Source organism: Rana temporaria, chromosome 1 (genome assembly GCF_905171775.1).
Source record: "Rana temporaria chromosome 1, aRanTem1.1, whole genome shotgun sequence".
Lineage (NCBI taxonomy): Eukaryota > Metazoa > Chordata > Amphibia > Anura > Ranidae > Rana > Rana temporaria.
Genome location: NC_053489.1, coordinates 238627646 through 238649702, shown reverse-complemented (window position 1 = coordinate 238649702; position 22057 = coordinate 238627646). Strand labels below are relative to the sequence as shown.

At 42.4% G+C, this 22057-nt stretch overlaps 1 protein-coding gene across 1 annotated transcript in view; it reads left to right on the top strand.

The window, feature by feature from the left end:
- The window catches only part of MED13L (mediator complex subunit 13L), a 191541-nt gene extending 169951 nt beyond the window's left edge, over nucleotides 1–21590 (top strand). The window contains exons 25-31 of the mRNA XM_040351918.1: nucleotides 889–1031; nucleotides 1312–1470; nucleotides 1625–1795; nucleotides 5088–5236; nucleotides 9748–9909; nucleotides 9990–10102; nucleotides 20978–21590. Coding sequence (XP_040207852.1) covers nucleotides 889–1031; nucleotides 1312–1470; nucleotides 1625–1795; nucleotides 5088–5236; nucleotides 9748–9909; nucleotides 9990–10102; nucleotides 20978–21110 — 1030 coding nt within the window. The 3' untranslated portion in view covers nucleotides 21111–21590. The remainder of the gene's footprint in view (nucleotides 1–888; nucleotides 1032–1311; nucleotides 1471–1624; nucleotides 1796–5087; nucleotides 5237–9747; nucleotides 9910–9989; nucleotides 10103–20977) is intronic.
- The last annotated feature ends 467 nt before the right edge of the window (nucleotides 21591–22057 follow it).

Genomic DNA, 22057 nt, shown 5'->3' with positions numbered 1-22057 from the left:
AAGTGTGTCCTAGGGAGTGATTCCAACTGTTAGGGGCTGGGCTACCAGTGACACGACATTGATCACTGCTCCCGATGACAGGGAGCAGTAGATCAGTGTCCTTTCACAAGGCAGAACAGGGAAATGCCTGGTTTACCCCCTGTTCTGCGACCATACCTGTGGGACTTGAAGTCCGCCTGTGTCCCACGTTCGCCTCACTCGAGGCGGGAAATTCAAAGCAACGTACGAGTACGTTGCTTTGCCCAGCCAAGCCATTCTGCCAACCGTATAAGTGCGTGAAGCGGTCGGCAAGTGGTTAATTGAAATCTGAATTGAAAGAGAAGTGGTCACAATATCTCTGTCAATCCAGGAGTATATACTCTAGGGCTGCAACTAATGATTATTTTCCTAATCGATTAGTTGACCGATTATTGTTTCGATTAATCGAATAATCGGTTAATAACCTTAAAAAAAAAAAAAATTGCGATTTGCATTTTTTTTTTTTATTGGTTAATTTGTTGTTGGGAAGATTAGAAAAACACAAATTGCCACAAAAATGTTTTTCTGCGGCTTCTCCATTGAAGTGTATTGAACCAAAAAAAACAAAATAGCACCATTTTCAAAAAAAACTAGCAAATAATCGCTACTGTAAGGGGTTCATTTTTGTTACTGTGGGACAGTGAAAGTAATATTTACAGTAGCGATTTTCTCTTTGTACTATAAAGGGCTATTTTTTTTTACTTTTTTAACCCCATTATGTTACTGGCCGATTAATCGATTATGAAAATGGTAATCGATTAATTTCATAATCGATTAGTTGACGATTAATCGATTAGTTGTTTTGGCCCTAATATGCTCCATACATATAGTTTGCCAGCAGTAACACAGTCCATTTTGGTAATTCTGCAGGTTTAGAAGAAGCAGAGTTTCAGCACGGAAAATTGGACTGCAGAAGCTATGGGAGTGGTGTGTGGGTATAATGCAAATGACATCGGTGCCCTGGAGAGTGGTGATTGGGCGTCTTGGACGACTGGGCCATGGTGAGCTAAAAGGTATGTAATTTTAAAGACCTACAGTTTGAATCAAAGCAATATATATATATATATATATATATGTGTGTGTGTGTGTGTGTGTGTATGTGTGTGTGTGTGTGTGTGTGTGTGTATATGTGTATATATATATATATATATATATATATATATATATATATATATATATATATATATATATATATATATATATATATATATATATATATATATATATATATAAAATGTGTATGTAATTATTATTATTTTTTTAAACGTCTTATTTTTTATAAATTTTTTACAGATTGGAGTATTTTACTAGGAGAATGCTCTCTACAGAACATTAGCCGTCAGCTAAAAGAAGCATGCAGAATGTGTGGCATTTCTGCTGCAGACTCGCCATCAATTCTCAGTGCCTGCCTTGTAGCAATGGAACCACAGGGGTCCTTTAACGTTATGCCAGGTGATTCTGAAAATTAATTATCTCTATTATGTAAATCTACTTTGCTTTATGTATTTTTTTTTTTTTTTAAGTAAAAATACTACTTTTTATATCATTCTGTGTATGATATAAAGTATTTTCCTAATGGTTAGCCTTTTAATTCCTTCCTTCACAGATGCAGTTACAATGGGATCTGTGTTTGGTCGAAGTACTGCTTTAAATCTGCAGACTTCTCAACTCAGCACGCCACAAGATGCCTCTTGCACCCATATCTTGGTATTTCCTACTTCAGCCACCATCCAGGTTGCTCCTGCTAATTTCCCGAATGAAGATGGTTTCAGCAACGGTACCGTCTTATTATTGACCATGAAAATAATTATAGCAATCTTTCATTTTTTTTTTTTTTTTTTTTCATGGTGGAAAAAAGTATATGCCCTATTTATAAAGAAAATGCATTATTACAAACACATTGGGCACAAACGCCACAAAATTCCAAGAAGAACCTAAAAGTCCAACCTTTAGGCTTGTTTCACACATGCTTAAGCTTGTATAAGAGCAGTGTGAACAGCAAGCTCTTACAAAGCATTTGCAGAGCTTAGGCATTTAAACTCATTCAATTCAAGCCTATGGTAACGTGCTGGCATGCGTTTGTGGCGCTCTAGTACATTACAGTTGATAGGTGTTTGTGTTGCATTTTTAATGTGCCAAAAACGCATGTGAGAGCATTTTTAATGCTCATTAAACTCTTGTCAAATGCACCTATTAATGTGCATAACACTATAGGTGCATTTGATAAGCATCAGTATTTTGAGCAAGTTCGTACAAGCCCTAAAGCAGTGGTCTCAAAGTACCGGCCCGCGGGCCATTTGCGGCCCGCGGACCAGTTATAAATGGCCCGCAGGCAGGGTGGAAGTGAGGGAAGCAAAAAAAAATAACAAATAAAAAAAAAAAATGTTTTTTTTTTTTTTGAGCTGGCGCTATCTGGTGGTGAGCCGTTGGTATTACAAGTTATTACCACCAGATGTGAGCTGGCGCCATCTGGTGGTGGCCGTTGGTATTACAAGTTAAGCATTACAAGTTAAACAGCAATTCTAATGTCATTTTACACTATTTTCACTGCCATATTCTTCCCTCTAATTAGAACCCCCAAACATTATATATACTTTTTATCCTAACACCCTAGAGAATAAAATAGAGATCGTTGCAATACTTTCTGTTACGCCGTATTTGCGCAGCGGTCTTACAAGCGCACTTTTTTGGGAAAAAATTACACTTTTTTTAATTAAAAAATAAGACAACAGTGAAGTTATCCCCATTTTTTTTAATATTATGAAAGATAATGTTACGCCGAGTAAATTCATACCCAACATGTCACGCTTCAAAATTGTGTCCGCTTGTGGAATGCCGACAAACTTTTTTACCCTTTAAAATCTTCATAGGCGACGTTTAAAAAAATCTACAGGTTGCATGTTTTAAGTTACAGAGGAGCTAGAATTATTGCTCTCACTCTACCAATCGCGGCGATACCTCACATGTGTGGTTTGAACACCGTTTACATATGCGGGCGCTGCTCACGTATGTGTTCGCTTCAGCGCGCAAGCTCGTCGGGACAGGGTGCGTTTTCTGGCTCCTAACTTTTTTAGCTGGCTCCTAGATTCCAAGCAAATTTGTCAAACCCTGACTTACACCAGTGCTGGTAGTAATAATGCGCTCGCTGACACCAGTGCTGGTGGTAATAATGCGCTCGCTGACACCAGTGCTGGTGGTAATAATGCGCTCGCTGACACCAGTGCTGGTGGTAATAATGCGCTCGCTGACACCAGTGCTGGGGGTTAATAATGTGTTCGCTGACACCAGTACTGTTGTTTTTGAAGTTTGAAAGTTTGCATGCGGCCCCCCATGGCATATGAAAACTTGTCTTGTGGCCCTCAGGTAATTTGAGTTTGAGACCCCTGCCCTAAAGCTTTGCAAAAGCCTGCTGAATGCTTCATAAAGCTTGCTGTTTCCACTGCTCTTATACAAGATGAAGCTCATATGAAACAGGCCTAAATGTGACCGCTAAACTAACTTCTAGGGATTTATACATATTGTCCAAAATAAAAATATATCCCGATTTCTCTTTCTATCCTTGCATATCAGCCTCTAGCTCTTTTTATTGAATATTTAGTAACTTGTTAAGCCAATAATCTCATCAGTTCTATCCGACTTCAAGTATCTTCAAATTGGTATCATTGAATTAATCATCAAATGTGGAAAAAGTTGTTTTAAATAAATGATCAGTTTCCTGAGTGATCCGTTTAAGCTCATAAGATAATGCAATAATTAACACAAGAATTAAAAACGTACACCTTAAAAATAAACGTGTGGTCCATTTGGTGTGTTTTAAAGTGTTTGTAAACCCCTTATTTAAAAAATAACAAACGTGCCTATACTTGCCTGCTCTCTGCAATGGTTTTGCATAGAGCAGCCCCAATCCTCTTCTTCTGGGGTGTCCTGCTGGCGCTCCAAGCCCCTCATGCACATCACCGAATCGGCTTAAGCTCAGGTAAGAAATTTGATCGGACTCAGGAGGGGTGCTGCCGCACATAAGGTTTTTCACCTTAATGCATAAGAATGCATTAAGGTGAATAACTTTAAGACTTTACAACCACTTAAACTTGCTTATATTCGAGCACCTTATTCATTTGCATAAGCTGTTTAATGCCCCACAATCAACCAAAATCACTCTCACAGTAAGGTTTGCTAATACACTGCAATGCTTCGTAGTGTGTAATTGTTCATTTCGGTGCACTGCAAAGCAGTTCAGGATGCTATTAACAATGAATGGCACCACAGTGCAGTAGTGTGGATGGGCCCTGAATATACCGACCCCAATTGCGTAATTAAGCTATGTACAGTCTGGTGGACTACTGCTAATTAAGGATGAGCTCCGGCGTGTTCACACAGTCCATGTGCAGGAAGTAGGCACCGCGCTGCGCTAATCACAGGCAGGGAGACATTTTTCCGATCTCTGCAGGCGAGCATCGAGAAATGTCTCCCTGCCTGTGATTAGCGCAGTGCGGCGCCGACTTCCTGGCGGGCTTTGCACATGGACTGGGCGAACATGCCGGAGCTCATCCTTACTGCTAATAGGCTTTCTCAATGTCTTTCCTATCTTGATGTTGATGTAGATCAGTGGTCTCCAAACTCCGGCCCGAGGGCTGGATGCGGCCCTTTGCTTGCCTTTATCAGGCCCTTGGGGCACTATCCCTCCCACTGATACAAGACACTATTCTGCCATCTGACACCAACAATGGAGCACTATTACTCCCTATGATACCAGCAATGGGGCACTATTCCTCCCCCTAATACCAGATGTTTACTAACAATGATGCCAGAAAAATTTCTACTTCCACTGGTCAAAGTCCGGCCCTCCAAGAGTCTGAAGGACAATAAACCGGCCCTTTGTTTAGAATGTTTGAAGACCCCTGAAGATGTTTAAGCGGTGGTACTAAGTGTAATGCGTGAAGTCTTTTTTTTTTTTAAAGCTGGTTGGTAATACTCTACATCTGATACTGCAGTAATCTCAGTATATTGACAGGTACAGTTTATTATTGTACTGCTCAGTTGTGAACTTCCTTTTCCTCTCTCCTGTTCAGATGACATGTTTGACCTGGCCTTTCCGGATATGCCTGATATGGAAAATGATCTAGGAATACTGATTCAAGGGAATCTGCATTCTCCCCCAAACTCCTCTCCAGGTTCTCCCACAGGAATTGGTGCAGGATCACATTTCCAACACAGTCGGGTGAGTCTGGGATTTAAGAACTCTAAATTGGTTTGCTTATTCCCTGCCAAGCTCTCAAGTTTTACTGCTCTTGCTGTAATTCCAAGCCTAATGTGTATCCAGATGCCCTGCACCATTATAAAATGAAAAGAAATTGGAAATAAAATTTGAAGGTTTTGTTCATGGATTAAGTACTATAATGCATTTTATAGATTGTGGGTAGATGATAGAATTATTTTAATGTAGGCTTATTCAGGGCTGTGGAGTCGGAGTCGAGGAGTCGGAGTCGGGGGAAATTTTGGGTACCTGGAGTCGGAGTCGGCAAACAATGCACCGACTCCGACTCCTACTAAATTTAGATTGGAATAAAAAAAAAAAAGCAAGTTTAAATGTCCCAATTCACAAAAAGTTATAATTAATGACTTCTCTACTGTAAGAATAAAGACCAATGCATGCAGTGCCTCACGTAACCGCAAAACGAACAGGTTAAGTGACCGTGAAGAAGCGCGCTTTTCATGTGCTTCACTATATGGCACGCAACGCACAATTAGGAGCTGCAATACTTATACTTTCCATAGTGTTGTGTTCTGCTGTTACAGGGAACGCAGCGTCCATGTGTAACCTAGCCTCTCACTCATAAGGGATTAAATAAATATGTTTTTTGCAGGACTAGAGAGTGAGACACTTGTATAAGTGAAGGGAATGGAGGGCCAATAGTTCAAGACTGAAGCTGTAAACCATTGGAAAAACTGCTGTCATTTAGGCTATAAAAACTTGTAAACTCCGATTGTTAGCTTAAACTTTAAACATGACTATGGGATTCTCCTAGGAAAATCATGTTTTAGAATAAATGCCCCTTCCTGGATCCTCCCACTGCCCTATGTTTTTTGTTTTTGTTCTAAAACAACCAAATAATGTGGTTTGTATTTTTGAACTGGTAAAGATCCTGTTCCTGATGTTTATGCCTGCTGCTACTATCCAGCCACTTGATTGATTAAAGCGGGAGTTCACCCATAAAACAATTTTTCCCCTTAGATTCCTGCTCGTTTTGTCTAGGGGAATCGGCTAGTTGTTTTAAAATATGAGCCGTACTTACCGTTTTCGAGATGCATCTTCTCCACCGCTTCCGGGTATGGGTCTTCGGGAGCGGGCGTTCCTTCTTGATTGACAGTCTTCCGAGAGGCTTCCGACGGTCGCATCCATCGCGTCACTAGTAGCCGAAAGAAGCTGAACGTCGGTGCGGCTCTATACAGCGCCTGCGCACCGACATTCGGCTTCTTTCGGAAAATCGTGACTCGATGGATGCGACCGTCGGAAGCCTCTCGGAAGCGGCGGAGAAGATGCATCTCGTAAACGGTAAGTACAGCTCATATTTTAAAACAACTAGCCGATTCCCCTAGACCATGGGTGCTCAACCTGTGGCTCTCCAGCTGTTGCAAAACTACAATTCCCATAATGCCTCAGCCTTTGGGAGACATGCTTGTACCTGTCAGCGGCTTGCAATGCCTCATGGGAATTGTAGTTCCGCAACAGCTGGAGAGCCACAGGTTGAGCACCCATGCCCTAGACAAAACGAGCATCCATCTAAGGGTAAAAAGTGTTATGTACGGGTGAACCCCCGCTTTAATAAAAAAAAAAAAAAAAAACTTTGTTTTCATTGTGTTTGTCTTTTGCTTAAACTTTGCAATACAGTAGACTGTTGGCTTCCCAGCCAGTAGTCCTGTGGTAGGTTGCGTTTCTTTCCCTCAAGGAATGTATAAAATACATTCGCATATTAATACAGAGGAGTCGGAGTCGGAAGTACATAAAACTGAGGAGTCGGAGTCGGAACATTTATCTACCGACTCCACAGCCCTGAGCTTATTAACTGGTATGTCAGTAGCCGGTGTCTTTTCAGAGACCGTTGGCTTTGCTTTCCCTTTTTGGGACTTTTATTCAAGGTGTTTCATGAGTCAAGCCCCACTCTGTGCTTTTTTGGGATCTCAGTTTGGTTCTCTGTCATGCAGAAGCCACCCTTTGAACCCATTAGGGAATTCCCCTTGGCTGATCTCTCCTGTAAAGTGGCTTTCCTGGTGGCTTTTATCTGTCAGATTTGTTTGAGTTAGTGTCTCTTTGTAAAGTGCATTTTCTGATTTTTACAAAGATAAGGTGGTCCTATCTCCAAGACCCTCCCTTCTACCTTAGGCAGCCCACAGATTAGTATTTCTTTTTGTTTGGGCAGCGGTTTGAATTCCATAATTAGCAGAGGTTCCCTGAGACCCAAAGTAAATTTTCCACTGTGTTAAATGTATGAGAGAGGACGGGTTAGAAAGTTAAATAAAAAAAGAGTTTTAAACAGCAATTCTTATTGCGTTTCGGTTATGTCGGTATCACACCAAACTGGTCAATGCCCCTTTATTTCTTGCTGGCTGCTGAAGTCATGAAATGAATTGCACCATCAGACAACTAAGTCTTAAAGGGTCACTAAAGGAAAACATTTTTTTAGCTAAATAGCTTCCTTTACCTTACTGCAGTACTGGTTTCATGTCCTCATTGTTCGTTTTTGCTTTGAAGTTGCTGTAATTCTGCTGTGATCTCCACACTTCCTGGTTGTCTGTTTCCTTATAACCATGGTACTGGGAGCTTTCTCACGGTGGTCTAAGCTGTCATTACTGTGTGTCTAAAACTCCTCAGAACCAATCAGATTCATTTTAAAAACAAAACACTGCCCTGGATTTGTTGTTTTTGTTCTGTGAGTCTTCCCGACTCACCTCTCACCCGGAACTTCATGTATGTACCTTTAAAACCGAACGTGAAACTAGAGGCACATTATATGATAGATTAAATTCAATTTTTAATCATTTTTAAAAGGAATCCGTTAACTTTTATGTCTCTATACCCAATAAACAGTCATTTCAGCAAAAAAAAATATTTCCTTTAGTGACCCTTTAAAACATCAAAGAGTCATTTATCACAAACCAACACTTTAGGACCAAGAAGGATACATTTTTCAAAGGAAAGTTATCCCAGGTGGTCCCAAAACATTGGTTTATGATGAACTGACCCTTTGGTGTCTGAATAAAAGAATGTAGTAAGTTGTATAGAGGTGTGATGGCAAGAACTTTCTGGTCTAATTTATCCACCTGTCCATGCTAAGTGAGGAGAAATTAAAACTAATGTTAGTCTCTTTACGCCTCATTTACATTTGTGGTTGGTGTTTAAGGGAAAATGGTTTGGGGTGCTAAAAATTTGGGTGGGGGTGTACATATGCTGTGGTTGTAATGTTTTGTGCCATTGCAAAAACAATTTCCACTGTTTGTTGATGCATGCAGTTGCGGTGTACTGGTACAGGGTTTTAGGGGTAAATGTCTTTAACCACTTAAGCCCCGGACCATATTGCTGCCTAAAGACCCAAGGGGTTTTTACAGTTCGGGACTGCGTCGCTTTAACAGACAATTGCGCGGTCGTGCGACGTGGCTCCCAAACAAAATTGGCGTCCTTTTTTCCCCACAAATAGAGCTTTCTTTTGGTGGTATTTGATCACCTCTGCGGTTTTTATTTTTTGCGCTATAAACAGAAATAGAGCGACAATTTTGAAAAAAAATCAATATTTTTTACTTTTTGCTGTAATAAATATCCCCCAAAAACATATATAATTTTTTTTTTTCCTCAGTTTAGGCCGATACGTATTCTTCTACCTATTTTTGGTAAAAAAAAAATCGCAATAATCGTTTATCGGTTGGTTTGCGCAAAATGTATAGCGTTTACAAAATAGGGGATAGTTTTTTTTTTTTTTGTTTGTTTTTTACTACTAATGGCGGCGATCAGCGATTTTTTTCGTGACTGCGACATTATGGCGGACACTTCGGACAATTTTGACACATTTTTGGGACCATTGTCATTTTCACAGAAAAAAATGCATTTAAATTGCATTCTTTATTGTGAAAATGACAGTTGCAGTTTGGGAGTTAAACACAGGGGGCGCTGTAACATTTAGGGATCACCTAGTGTGTGTTTACTAGTGTAGGGGGGTGTGGCTGTAGGAATGACATCATCGATCGGGTCTTCCCTATAAAGGGAATCACCCGATCGATGCGCCGCCACAGTGAAGCACGGGGAAGCCGTGTTTACACACGGCTCTCCCCGTTCTTCAGCTCCGGGGAGCGATCGCGACGGAGCGGCTATAAACAAATAGCCGCGCCGTCGTCCCGGATCGCTCCCCGAGCGGACCCGACCTCCGCATTTACCGGGGGGGGGGGTCCCGATCGGACCCCCCACCCACGTCTAGCAGAGGACGTACAGGTACGTGATTTGTACCTGTCCGTGCCATTCTGCTGATTTAAATGTACATGAGGAGGTCGGGAAGTGGTTAAAGAGAAATCTAACCACAGACAACTTCAGAGGGTAATGTGGGTCGTAAGCAAGGCCTTGGACCAACCAAAGTTTCTGCATTAGCTGTACACTGGAAGTTAAAAAGGTGTAGATTGGCTAGTTCTTGGTTAAGGTTTTACAGATGGAGGGTGCTTACTTGTTTTGTACTTTTCTTTTTTCAGAGCCAAGGTGAAAGGCTTCTCTCCAGAGAGACGCCAGAGGAATTGAAGCAACAACCGTTGGCATTGGGTTATTATGTGTCAACAGCCAAAGCTGAAAACCTTCCTGAGTGGTTCTGGTCATCATGTCCACAGGCTCAAAACCAGTGCCCCTTATTTTTAAAGGTAAAAGTCTGTAAGTTGCCTTTGCAATGAACTGAATATCAGCCTAGGCCCTTGCTAATAGCTGTCTCGGATTCTTACAGGCCTCTCTACATCATCACATCTCTGTGTCTCAGAGTGATGACCTCATTCCTGCACGCACTTCACAGCGTGTGCCTCATCCTTTGGATTCCAAAACAACATCAGATGTTCTAAGGTAACCTTTATTTGATTTTATAGATTTTCACATTTGCTTTTTCTTCATGGCTTCAGAAAGTATGTTTCTTAATTATACATCATAGGGCACTTTGTATACATGACTATTTGGGCTATGCTGCCATCTTCAGGTGAATAGACACTGGCCAAAATAAATACAGGAGTTCCCTCCCCAGACATAATCCATCCCAGCTCAGATAAGGCTTAGTTTTTTAGCCATTGCATAGCTCCCAACTGTCCCTAATTTCGAAGGGACTGTCCCTGATTTGGAACAAAGTCCCTCTGTCCCTCTCTCCTCCTCATTTGTCCCTCATTTTGGTCTAATCTATATAGTTCTATGGAAAATGCACTTTTTATTTTTCAAAGGGTGGTTCCCAGTGCTAAACCTTTCATCCAGTTTCCAAATTGCTGCATTTGTAAATGTCAAGCCAATATAAAGGAAAAAAGGAATAGAAGTAGTAAAAAAAAGAACTTTTGTGTTTAATCTTTATTTTTTTTTTGCCAATACGTGTCCCTCGTTCCAATCTCAGTTGGGAGGTATGCCATTGTTTTTAGGTGATAAATGTGCCTACAGGTGTTTTTCTGGAGATTTTTTTCTGTGGGCTTGTCCCTAATTTCTTGCCTATTCTTAACACTCCTGCTGCATTAGAGAAGGGCTTCATCCAGATTGGTTGCTAAAGCCAGCAGGCCAAGAGGTGTACTGTAGCTGGACTCCTACAAGAAAAAGCAGGGATGGCCTGCATTTCTGGAGATCAATGATGGACCCTGTGGGGAGTCATCTCCTGGGTACTATGTATTGGGTGACCTTGCATCCAAGGTACTCTAGGGCAGTGGAGTGCCTCTGTACATGGTAGATTAGAGGGCAGTTTTCCACTGCAGTGTTCTCTTTCCGTTGGCGCTCGTTACACTGTTTTCTTGCAGGCAGAGCGATATACCACAGTAGCATGGCACGTGCCATTTTGTCAGTTCCATGGGCACAATAACATGCATGTTTGCAGGCTGCCACCGTAAAAGCATCTCTGCAGTTTCAGCTAATCTGCCACAGTGCAGCAACATACAGCATATAGGTGCCAAGAGCACAGGAAGTATCCGAGACACTTATTCATCATGGGTGACCACCACTTATGTGTTCTTGCTTGTGTTGTCACTCCTCTCAACTGGCTGGCCACTCGCTATTAAACTTTGAAGGCCTCCTACCCTCGGCCAGCCATGGCATCGCATGGGCAAAGTGGTGAGGGGAAGGATAATTTGGTGGGCTCTGCTTTTCCTCTGAGTAGGGAGGACCCCCTGCACAGTTCGTCATGCAGTGGTCTCCCCTAAAGGTCAGATTAGCTCCGAATCTCTACCCCAGTGTCGTATTTCTACCATCTCAGCGGAGCAATTCTCTGGTTCCTTTGCTTCAAAGGAGTAATTTCCTGCAGCTATTTTTGGGCATTTTTCTCTTTCCATTCCTTTTGTGGGAGGAATAGGCATCTGAGAAACCTTTTCAAAATGAGGAATAGTTGGAAGCTGTCGAGGATTGAAATCCCCTGTAGACAAGTCCTCCATTGAGCAATCTCTGGGTCCAGGGCTGTCTCAGACAAAGGAGACCAAGGTGAGCTTTTTGGCAGATGTGGTGCACACTCCCCTTAAGTTACCACTGCTGTAATACACGTCCCCTTTTGGCAGCTGCCAAAACATCCCAAGTCTTTTCCAGTGCACACCCACTTGCAGGAATTTGTGTATGCCGATTGAACTTGTGCTGAAAAGGTGTTTTCATCTTCAGAGATTTGATCAACAGTACCCCAAGGAAGAAGAATTCTATTAAAAGAAAAGGGGTTCTCTGGCTGTTGACCCAGCCATTTATTACGCTAGTAAGACCCTTACAGTTCTCAGTCTTTAAGACGCCACAGATAAAAAGTTAGAGCCCTCTTTAAAGCATTTTTCTCAGGGCAACATGTGGTTCTGCTGCTTGTGGTAGTTATGGGCAAAGCATATGCTTTGTTCCTTAGAATCAATAGACAGGGATCCTGCCATTTGGCAGTTTCTGAATAGATGGAGCCGGCAACTGTATTCTGAAGGGCACACTGAGCCTGGATACCTGTGTGTGGATCTTGCATTTAAATTGGGTTGTCCTCGCAGTGAACGCTGCATCTACCAAAGTTTTCTGAGAGCTCTGAGTTTCTAGGTGGATGCAATTAAAGACTCCACTTTTCCGAGATGGGCACCATGTCTTTTCACACAAGGATTCTAATGTTGGTCAGTGGAACTTCTCTGCAAGAAGCAAATAAACTGTCTTTTAAGGGCAAATGCTTGTTTGCATCATTCTTGAATGCCTTCATCTAGAAGGTGACCAAGAAGAAAGGCATACTTTACCCTTAAAGCGTTTGTAACCCTAAAAAAATTAATTAATACCTGGTTCCTTTAAAGCATGCTAAACCGAACCATGCTTGTGCTGTGTAATTTAGCCTTTTGTAACACCTGAAATACCTGGCTGATCCTGCCTGGTTCTGCCTTCCCCCCTCTGTAAACTGACCATGGTTTATATTGGCTGCTGAGCCCTGACACCGTGGTCAGTTTAACTGCTTCCATCATCACGCTGTCTCTGCGCCCTCCCTGCCTGTCAGTTCCGAGGCCTGTGTTCTGATGCCTCCTCTTCGCTCTTCCTTGGAGCTTGCAAATATTATTAAAAAGTAACTTGCGCCCCTCCTTTATCAGGATCTAAGGTAGTAGATGTCAGTTTTTTAAATTCTAATCCTAAATTCCTAATCTCACAGTGATCACGTGACATTCCTCAGCTGGCCGGCTGATGTCGGAGGGCTATCTCAGCCCCTCCCTCTGCATTCCTTCCATCAGGAAACACAGCAGAGGAATGTCCTGTGTCTGCACATATGTCCTGTGAGATGAGGTACACAGTACTATAGATATTGCTAAAACAGAGGGGATGCAAGCTATTTTCCTGACTTCACAACCACTTCAGTCCCGGAAGATTTTTACCCCCTTCCTGACCAGAGCAATTTTTACATTTTGGCACTGCGTTGCTTTAACTGACAATTGCGCGGTCATGCAATGCTGTACCCAAACAAAATTTGCGTCCTTTTTCCCCCCCACAAATAGATCTTTCTTTTGGTGGTATTTGATCACCTATGTGGTTTTTATTTTTTGCGCTATAAACAAAAAAACAGCGACAATTAAAAAAATAAATGTTTTTACTTTTTGCGATAATACCCCCAAAAAATGTTTTTAAAAAACAAATGTCTTCATCAGTTTGAGCCAATATGTATTCCTCTACATGTTTTTGGTAAAAAAATTGCAATAAGAGTATATTGATTGGTTTGTACAAAAGTTATAGCAGCTACAAACTATGTGTGGCGTTTTTATTTCTTTACTATTAATCGCAGTGATCTGCGATTTTTTAACGGTATTGCGACGGACAGATCGGACACTTTTGACACATTTTTGGGACCATTGGCATTTATAGAGCAATCAGTGCTATAAATATGCACTGATTACTGAATAAATGTCAATGGCTGGGAAGGTCATACTTACCTCCACTGTGCATTTTTTTTTTGCACAGAGTGGCCCCAATGGTCCTCTTCTGGGGTGCCTCGACAACTGTCTTGGCTCCTCCCCTCAATAGCTAACCCCATCGGGAAACTCTTTCCCGAGGGGGTTACCTTGCGGGCGTGCTCCCATCTCATACACTCTGGGTCCATAGATACAGAGTGTATGTCTCGGTCCCGCCCCCCCGGCGGTCGCGTCATTTAGATTTGATTCCTTGCTGAGAAGTGGTGGAGAAGAGGATGCCGGGGGATGCGCACAGCAGGTGAACAGGCTCAGGTAAGTAAAATGGGGGGCCGTCATTGCCAGGTGTTTTTTCACCTTAATGCATCTTATGAAAAAACACCAACCTTTACAACCCTTTAAGTGTGTGTGTTCCCTCTATGTGGGGAGGGTAGTCACTAGGAGAGATGACAGATCACTATTTCTACTTTGTAGAAACACACGATCTGTCTTCTCTCCTCTAACGGCACAGGGATGTGTGTGTTTACACACACACAAATCCCTGTGCTGGCACTTGTGCACGCGATCACGTGTGGTTGGCGGCAATCGCGCCCGCCGGCCATGCGCATCGGGCGTGCACCTCCGGCAGCGTTCGCGCGACCTCTAGTGGCTCTCCTGGGCAAAGCCTTTTATATATATTTTGGATTTTGCCCAGGAGAGCTATTCTGCCGCAGTATATTTGCGTAAGCCTGTCGGGAACTGGTTAGAGAAGAAAGCAAAGATGACTGGTCAAAAGCTGGTAACACCTTTGGAATCCAAGAAGAGTTATTTTCGAAAGCAGCAACCTTGTGATCTAAGCAAAAGCCTACGTTGTCAGTAGGAACTGGATCCCCCCAAGGATTCCTGGAAAAAATTGTCAGATGGCGCAGACTGCAGACAATAGTGGCCCATGAATATAAAGGGGATAAATCTTGATAAGGAAGTGGTATAATAAATAAATGATAGATAAGTGATAATAGTCCTTATATCAGATTAATTCATGAATAAAGTCCATAAGCTCTTAGCGGCAGCAATCCCAAAGAAGCAGAAGCACGCTCTGAAAATAGTACACAAAGAAAAAACCAGGATGCGCCAATCTAAGTGCAGTATAAAAGGGCTTTTAATAAAAATAGACAAATTTCACAAAGACAAAGGCATATCAGGTGAATATGGTCCGTGGTCACAGGTGTCTGATGAGTCCTGGTCCTATGAGCGGTCTGCACAAGACGGGGGAGCTGTTGATGGAGCAGTATGGAGCTGAAAACGACCATAGAGGAGAACAGCAAGCCGTGCAGATCGGATGACGCTTTTCACAGCTCCAGACTAACCGATCGCGTGTGGGCTCCATCGGTTTTATATCAATCGGTTAAAAAACTAGGAACTTGTTTTAAAATTATCTGATGGTTAACTAACCGATAGGGAAAAAAAACGATCGTCTTGTAGGCACGTCCATCAGTTAAAAATCCACGCATGCTCAGACTACAGTAGGGGACGGGAGCGCTCGTTCTGGTAAAACTAGCGTTCGTTATGGAGATGGCACATTTATCACGCTGTAACAGACAGAAAAGCGCGAAACGTCTTTTACTTACACAAAATCTGCTAAAGCAGCCCCAAGGGTGGCACCATTGGATTTGAACTTCCCCTTTATAGTGCCGTTGTACGTGGTTTACGTGACCGCGTTCTGACACGATCGTTTTTTTAACCGATGGTGTGTAGGCACGACTGATCATCTGTCAGCTTCATCAGATAACTGATGAAAAAAATCCATCAATCCGTTTTCATCGGATGGACTGATCGTGTGTACAGGCATTAGTCTTTGACATGGCACACATGAAGGTAATGCTTCCAAGGGAGAAATGGGCATCTCTTCGATCTTGGAGTCCCTGAGGTCACTGAAGAACCCCTCAATTTGCATGAAGATACTGTGGAAGATGGCAGCTGCCTTTGCAGTCCCCTGTGCCAAGTTCCATTCCAGAGCTCTTTAACTCAATACCCTGTTAGTAGAAGAGAAGGGTTTCTGGGACTTTAAATGAGGGAACGCAATGTCAAAGGGAATAATAACATAAAAATGAAGTAACAGTACATAATTTATTTATTACAATCTTAAATACATATCAGATATTTTGTATCAAATAGATAGATAGTCACAAGACTTAATCTAAATATGCTGCTCATATAGCATGCAATACAAAAATAAAAAACAGACATGGCAGATATACATGGTAAAATAAATCAATAAAAAATGATATGAAATAGACAGGTAACTGTTGCATCTAGTGGCACTCTATGCATTTCCTGGCATTTCAGCCATTTACCAGGAGTGTTTTAAAGTAATATACTGGAAAGAAAAATAAACAAGGGTAAATAATAATGATTTATGAATAGGGGAGGACAGGGACTATGTCCCTTGGACAATCCGATCGTGTGTACGGGGCATTAAGGTCTGATCTTCCACCCTTTGCTTTGACATCATGGATGTTGAAGCCCAAGCCCTGAGGGATAGGGAAGTTTTGGACTCTAATCCCTACACTCCTTAAAGCAATATGGTCGACCTCCAGGAAGGTACCATTGTACATGGAGGGTGTTTTTTTTTTTGCCTGGTTTGAGACTTGCAAGTTTCATCTCTAACAGCATGTTGTGGGGTGCATTTTGGATCTTCTCTAGTCTGGGGTTGAGGTGCCTCTGGTTTTAAAGCCAAACTCAAGGTTTCCACTCACTTTAGTGTAGGACAACTATTTCCATTACTAAATCGTTCACCCACTGTGAATATTGTATCTTACTGTAATAACATCAGCTGCATACTTCCTGTCTGCTGATGGAACTAAATCGAGTTGGGCTGATTGCTTCTCAGTAATTCAGAGGAAGCCTATTACTTTGATGATTGAATGCAAAGCCTTCCTGATTGCCTGAGGGTGTGGAGATCTTGAGGTCATCTACCTGCCTGTCCACCTCAGGTGTCTGAGAGTGCTTGTACAGGGAGGCGGACTACATGGATACACTTCAGGTGTACGGACAAAGGGAGACCTTTCTTTTTAACACCATCTGCATCCACACGTCACAGTAAGTACCCTTTAAAGGTGTTTCCCTCGCTTCTATGGTGGAGGACTGAAGAGGGGTCAGGGGCCAGGAAAAAAGGGATTCCCATGTACCCTAGCCACCAGTGGTGCTGAAGGGGCTGTGTTGATGCCACCTGGCATGTTAGACACGGACAGTGTTCTCAGTTGGGTCTCTCATTTGACTCTTCCTTCCTGCATCCCACACTCCTTATGCCTTGGTAAGGAGGATTTTTTTTCAGCATCTATGGCTTCCCTTATGTGACACATTTAGGGTCTTTTTCAGGCAATGGGCTCTCGCTCTCCAACAAACCCTGTTTCCGACACACTTCTGGCAGTGATTTCTGACACAGGAGAGGGTAGTGGAGCAGACGAAGAGGAAGGGACAGAGGCTTCATTCTTACCCTAAATGCCAGAAAATGTACCTAAAAGGTTTATTTCACGTGGCGTGAACAGCGGAAGATTAATCCTTGCATTGTACTCCGTGTGATGGATTCTGGCTTTCTTTCAGTCATGACTGGGTCAGTGCTTGGCATAGAGTATGAGCAAGGGCCAAAATTAAGGCCTGGGTTGTTTTCTTTCAATGAACCTTGGCATCATACTCTTTGATGAAGTTCTTCATGCAGGGGATATCCCATATTGTTTTCCCTACACGTTCTCCAGAAGCTCTGTGGAACTTTAAATTGTATACTTCTACAGCTGCAGGCTCCTTTCTCTGAATACATTAAGGATGTCTCTTTGTCTGACCTTACTCTCAAGGTGGCTTTCCCTACCACCTCCACCAGGAGCTGGCTACCTTATCCTGTACGGGGCCTTTCCTGGTAGTTCACAATGAAGAGGTTTTTCTTTTGACCTAGGGTATCCTTTTTGTCTAAGGTGGTATCGTCCTTTTACTTAATAGTACTTCATCCTTTTGTCCTGCTCTAAAACACTCTGTGGTTCAAGTGGTGTTAGTCTACCTTGGCAGAGATAATCGGATCCTGTTGTGCCTCTGGAGAGATCACGCAGGGGGCTCCCTGCATCTCGTTCCACCATTTCTAGAGCCAGGTACCTGCCCTACAACCTATTTGTCTCTGAATCTGCCTCTGTCCTGTACTGTAATAGATTTTACAGGTAAGCCAAAAAATATATAGAATTTTTGACTTGCCTGTAAAATCCAATTCTTGAATTACAGTACAGGACACAGTGATTCTTCCCATCTTTGTCTGTTCCTCATTGCTTGCTATAAAAAAAAGGCTTAACTAATCTGAAAGTGGTTATGCAAATGTGGAAGTTCCTGCCATTTTTGAGTCAATATCCATTCACCTGAGGATAGCAGCATAACTCAATTAGTCATAAATATGAAACACCCTGTTTCCTGTGATGTACTCCAAAAAACGATTTTCCACTTAAAGTGGATGTAAACCCAATTTATGAAATTTTAAGCTGGGCACATATTAAGGTTGCACTGATACCAGTATCGATATCGAGTATTTGCCCGAATATTTGTACTTGGGTAAATGCTCCCGATGCCTTTTGTCTGAAGAGGCTGGTCCGGGAAGTCATTGGGCTGAGCGGAGAGCCCGTCCTGGGCAGAGGGTAAGCTGCCCGGGGTGTGGGTCGCTCTCGCAGCTGTCAGAATCGGTAACCCAGGCCGTGACGTTTGTTAACGGAAGTGACAGCCGCGGTCTCCGTCGGAGATTGAACAGCACAACACCCATCTTGGTACATCCTGCACTCGGCCTAAGTAAGCAAGCAGTCACAAGGCGGCAGTGGACATGTTGTTACACCCAGCCCATATAGTTCACTAACTATATGGGCTGGGTGTAACAAGATGTCCGGTGCTGCCTTACTGAGGTCGAGTGCAGGGTGTACCAAGAAGGATGTTGCAGCACTTGTATACTAGAGAAAGTTTGACCTTTTTGAAGTTTGACTGTTATTGATTGTCTCTCTCATCACTTTATTGCCACTGCCTGCCCATCAGTTGTACCTATTAGTGCCCATAAATGCCACCTATCAGCCAGCATATCGGTGCCATCCTATCGGTGCCAACTATTGGTGCTGAAAATCAGTGGACACCAGTCAGTGCCACCTATTAGTGCTTCATATCAATGCCACCTATAAGTGCCCATCGCCCATCAGTGCTACTGTCGCATGACAATAAAAAAAAAAATATTGATATGGTCAAGTATCGGTACTTGTACTCGGTCTTAAAAACAAAAAAGTGCTATCGGTGCAACCCTAGCACATATATCTGCAGTGTTTTATCTCTCTTCAAAGAGCCAAGTCCCATAGCTCTCTCCTGACCCGGTCCTCTGTTAACTCCTGACAAATTCTCCAACACATCAGATAAAAGCAGCCTGAAATTTGTGTTGGAAGGTTGCTATAAATAGATTAGCAGGCAGCTGGCCCTGTTGCAAAACACCTCTGAGAGTCTGCCTATGTGGAGAAGGGGGTGTGTGCCTTTCCTCCAATCAGCAATTTTAGCTATCTTGGCTGTATGCCCAGACATCACACTCTGTGTTAAACAGGAAAAGAACATTTCCTTACAAGGTCTGAAGTTTTTAAACCATATATAAATGTGAAGACAGCAGATATGGATGTAAAACTTATGTAGGGAGATGTTTCATCCCTGTGTATTATCCAAGGCTGTTCACTTCACTGTGTGTATGGAGGGTTTACATCCACTTTAAACTACAAATCATAATATTGAATTTACTAGTAAAGGTGCCTACATTTGGGGGTGAGCTTATGCAATGAAACTGAGCTATGTTAAGTAATTAGATTATCTCTGATTGCTTTGAGTCGCTCCACATTTCTATTTAACATACTGAGTAAGCTAAAAGACACAGGGGTCAATTCAAGAGTTAAATACCGGCTTATAAAATGCAGTAAAATACTGCATGCGGTACCAATTGTGCAAGTGTTCAATTCATTCAAGAATTTTGCGTTTAGTACCGAATGCAGTATTTGCTCAATTTAGCGGTAATTACCGTATTATTTAATGCAATAATTTACAGCATTGAGCTAGTTTGCTAAGAGGTATACTGGAAAGCCAGCCATTGCATACTAAACAATGGATGACTGATCAGCTGTCAGCAGGTTCCCCGCTAACAGCTGAATGTACATTTTTTTTTTTTAATGTATGGATTTTAAGGAGTACCCCAGGCCAAAATAATAATAAAAAAAAACGGAGGGGGTCCCCCCAAAATCCATACCTTATCCAAGCATGCAGCCCGGCAGGTCAGAGAAGGGGGGCGTCACATGCCCTCAACATGGGGGGTGGGTGCTTTGGGGAAGGGGGTCTCTGCCTCCCCCCCACCCCAAAGCACCATGGGTGCCGGTGGTTGTTGGGGGTCTGTGGGCAGGGGGATTATCGGAGTCTAGCAGCCCCCAGATCCTGGCTCTCCCCCATGTGAATTAGTATGTACTCCCACACTTTCACCAAAAAAGTGTCAAGAAGTAATAAAAACAGTTTTTGCCCGATTCTTTATTAGAAAAACCACCGAACCCCAAAAAAAAGCAGCCTTCATGGACAGCTGGAGCTGGGTTTTTTTTCCCGGGTTGGCGGTGCGTGGGCAGTATGATTGACAGTATATTTACATCGAGGGCACTGTTTTTATATTTGTTTTTAAAAAAAAATTGGTGAATGGGTAGGGGTACAATGTATCCCATACTCAGTCATATGAGGGGGTGGGATCTGGGGGCTTATTGAAGGCGGTTTCCAGATTCCGATAAGCACCCTGCCTGCAGAACCCCATCACCACCGGCACGGTTGTGGGGATAAGGCCCTTGTCCCCATCAACATAGGGACAAGGTGGGGAGAAGGCAGAGCCTTCCTGCCCCAAAGCACCCCACCCCCCATGTTGATGGCATGTGGCACCCCCCCTTCCCTGACCTGCTGGGCTACATGCTTGAATAAGGTATGGATTTTTGGGGGGAGCCCATGCATTTTTTCTCTCCTCATTTTTATTTATGTTTTATTTTTATTTTTTTATGAATTGGACTTACAGTAATTTACCACATGCAATAATTTGTGTAAATGAGCTGTGACTACGTTATCACATGCGGTAAACAGTAGTGAATTGTCCCCACCGTCTAAATCCATTTTTAAAGGTTAGACCCACATCTGATCTTTTTTTAACTCTTCATATTGTTTGTTAAAACATACATTTCTAATGTGGTGATCATTTCCATGTAGCTTTGTAGAAATCTGGCTATTCTAAGAACAATATCTTGAATGTGTAATAGTATAATTTTTGCAACTTTTCATCGTAATAAGACAGACTGAATAACAATTGTTAAATTGCTACCTCTCTTAGGTTTGTTCTTGAGCAGTATAACGCCCTATCATGGCTGACCTGTAACCCGGCGACTCAGGACCGGACGTCATGTCTACCTGTTCACTTCACGGTGCTCACACAGATGTACAATATGGTAATGGACATTCTCTGAACAATCATCCTGGCTACACAGAAGGATATCTGAAGATCGCCAGCAGTTGGAATGCCCTGTGATTGCTGTGATCGGTGCTTGCTGTAGGACCTGTTGGTGTACTACATCAGTGAAGAAATGCAACTGAAACTATTGTTTGTGCTGCTAGCAGTATGCATGGGCATTCATGGAAGCTAATTCTGTGGAAAATTGCCCAAAACTAACAAATTCTAGGAGCTGTGTTTTACTGTGGCATAGAAAATGAAAACAAACATCTGTTAGGAAAACCATGCATTTTCCTGTGATCTAGCTATAGTGAATGCCCAGCATGTACATGTTTATGAACAGGTATAGCACAGGGCATAGTCCTATCAAATCTGTATCTTCAGGTGCACACGAATTATATAGCACTTTGTACTGCCTGTGCAGTTATTGTATCAGCTTCTTAAAGCACAATTTTGCTGCAGAATTCAGCTGCAGGTCTGTGGGATTTCTAAAAAAACAAAACTGTTACTTAAAACAGATTCCAGATTCTGTTCATCCTACAACTGTGATTCGCTGTGTATATATTGTCTGAGCAGTTCATAGATAGCAATATGACAGACAGTACAAGCAGTCATTTTTAGTGCCAAATCTTTCGTCATATATAATAAGCTTGTATCAGTATTGTTTCCATTAAAAGTTATATCACAGTGGAAATTGGACTAAAAGTGCACAATCTGCTGTACAAACAGTTGGCCAATGGTAAACTTGGGTTTTCTGATTAGCCTTGCTGTTGCAAAGTAAAATGGGAGCCTTTCCAAGTCTTTCCAGTTTTAACAATATAATGTAGAGGTTATTTTATCAACTGCTTGAACTTCTATCAATGTTATCATGTTTGTGTTAGTCCTGGAGTTTAGATGTCGCAGCCATTACTGGCAGCTTGAAAGGCTTCAGACAACAGTGTTTTCTGGCTGTCTTCATTTTTG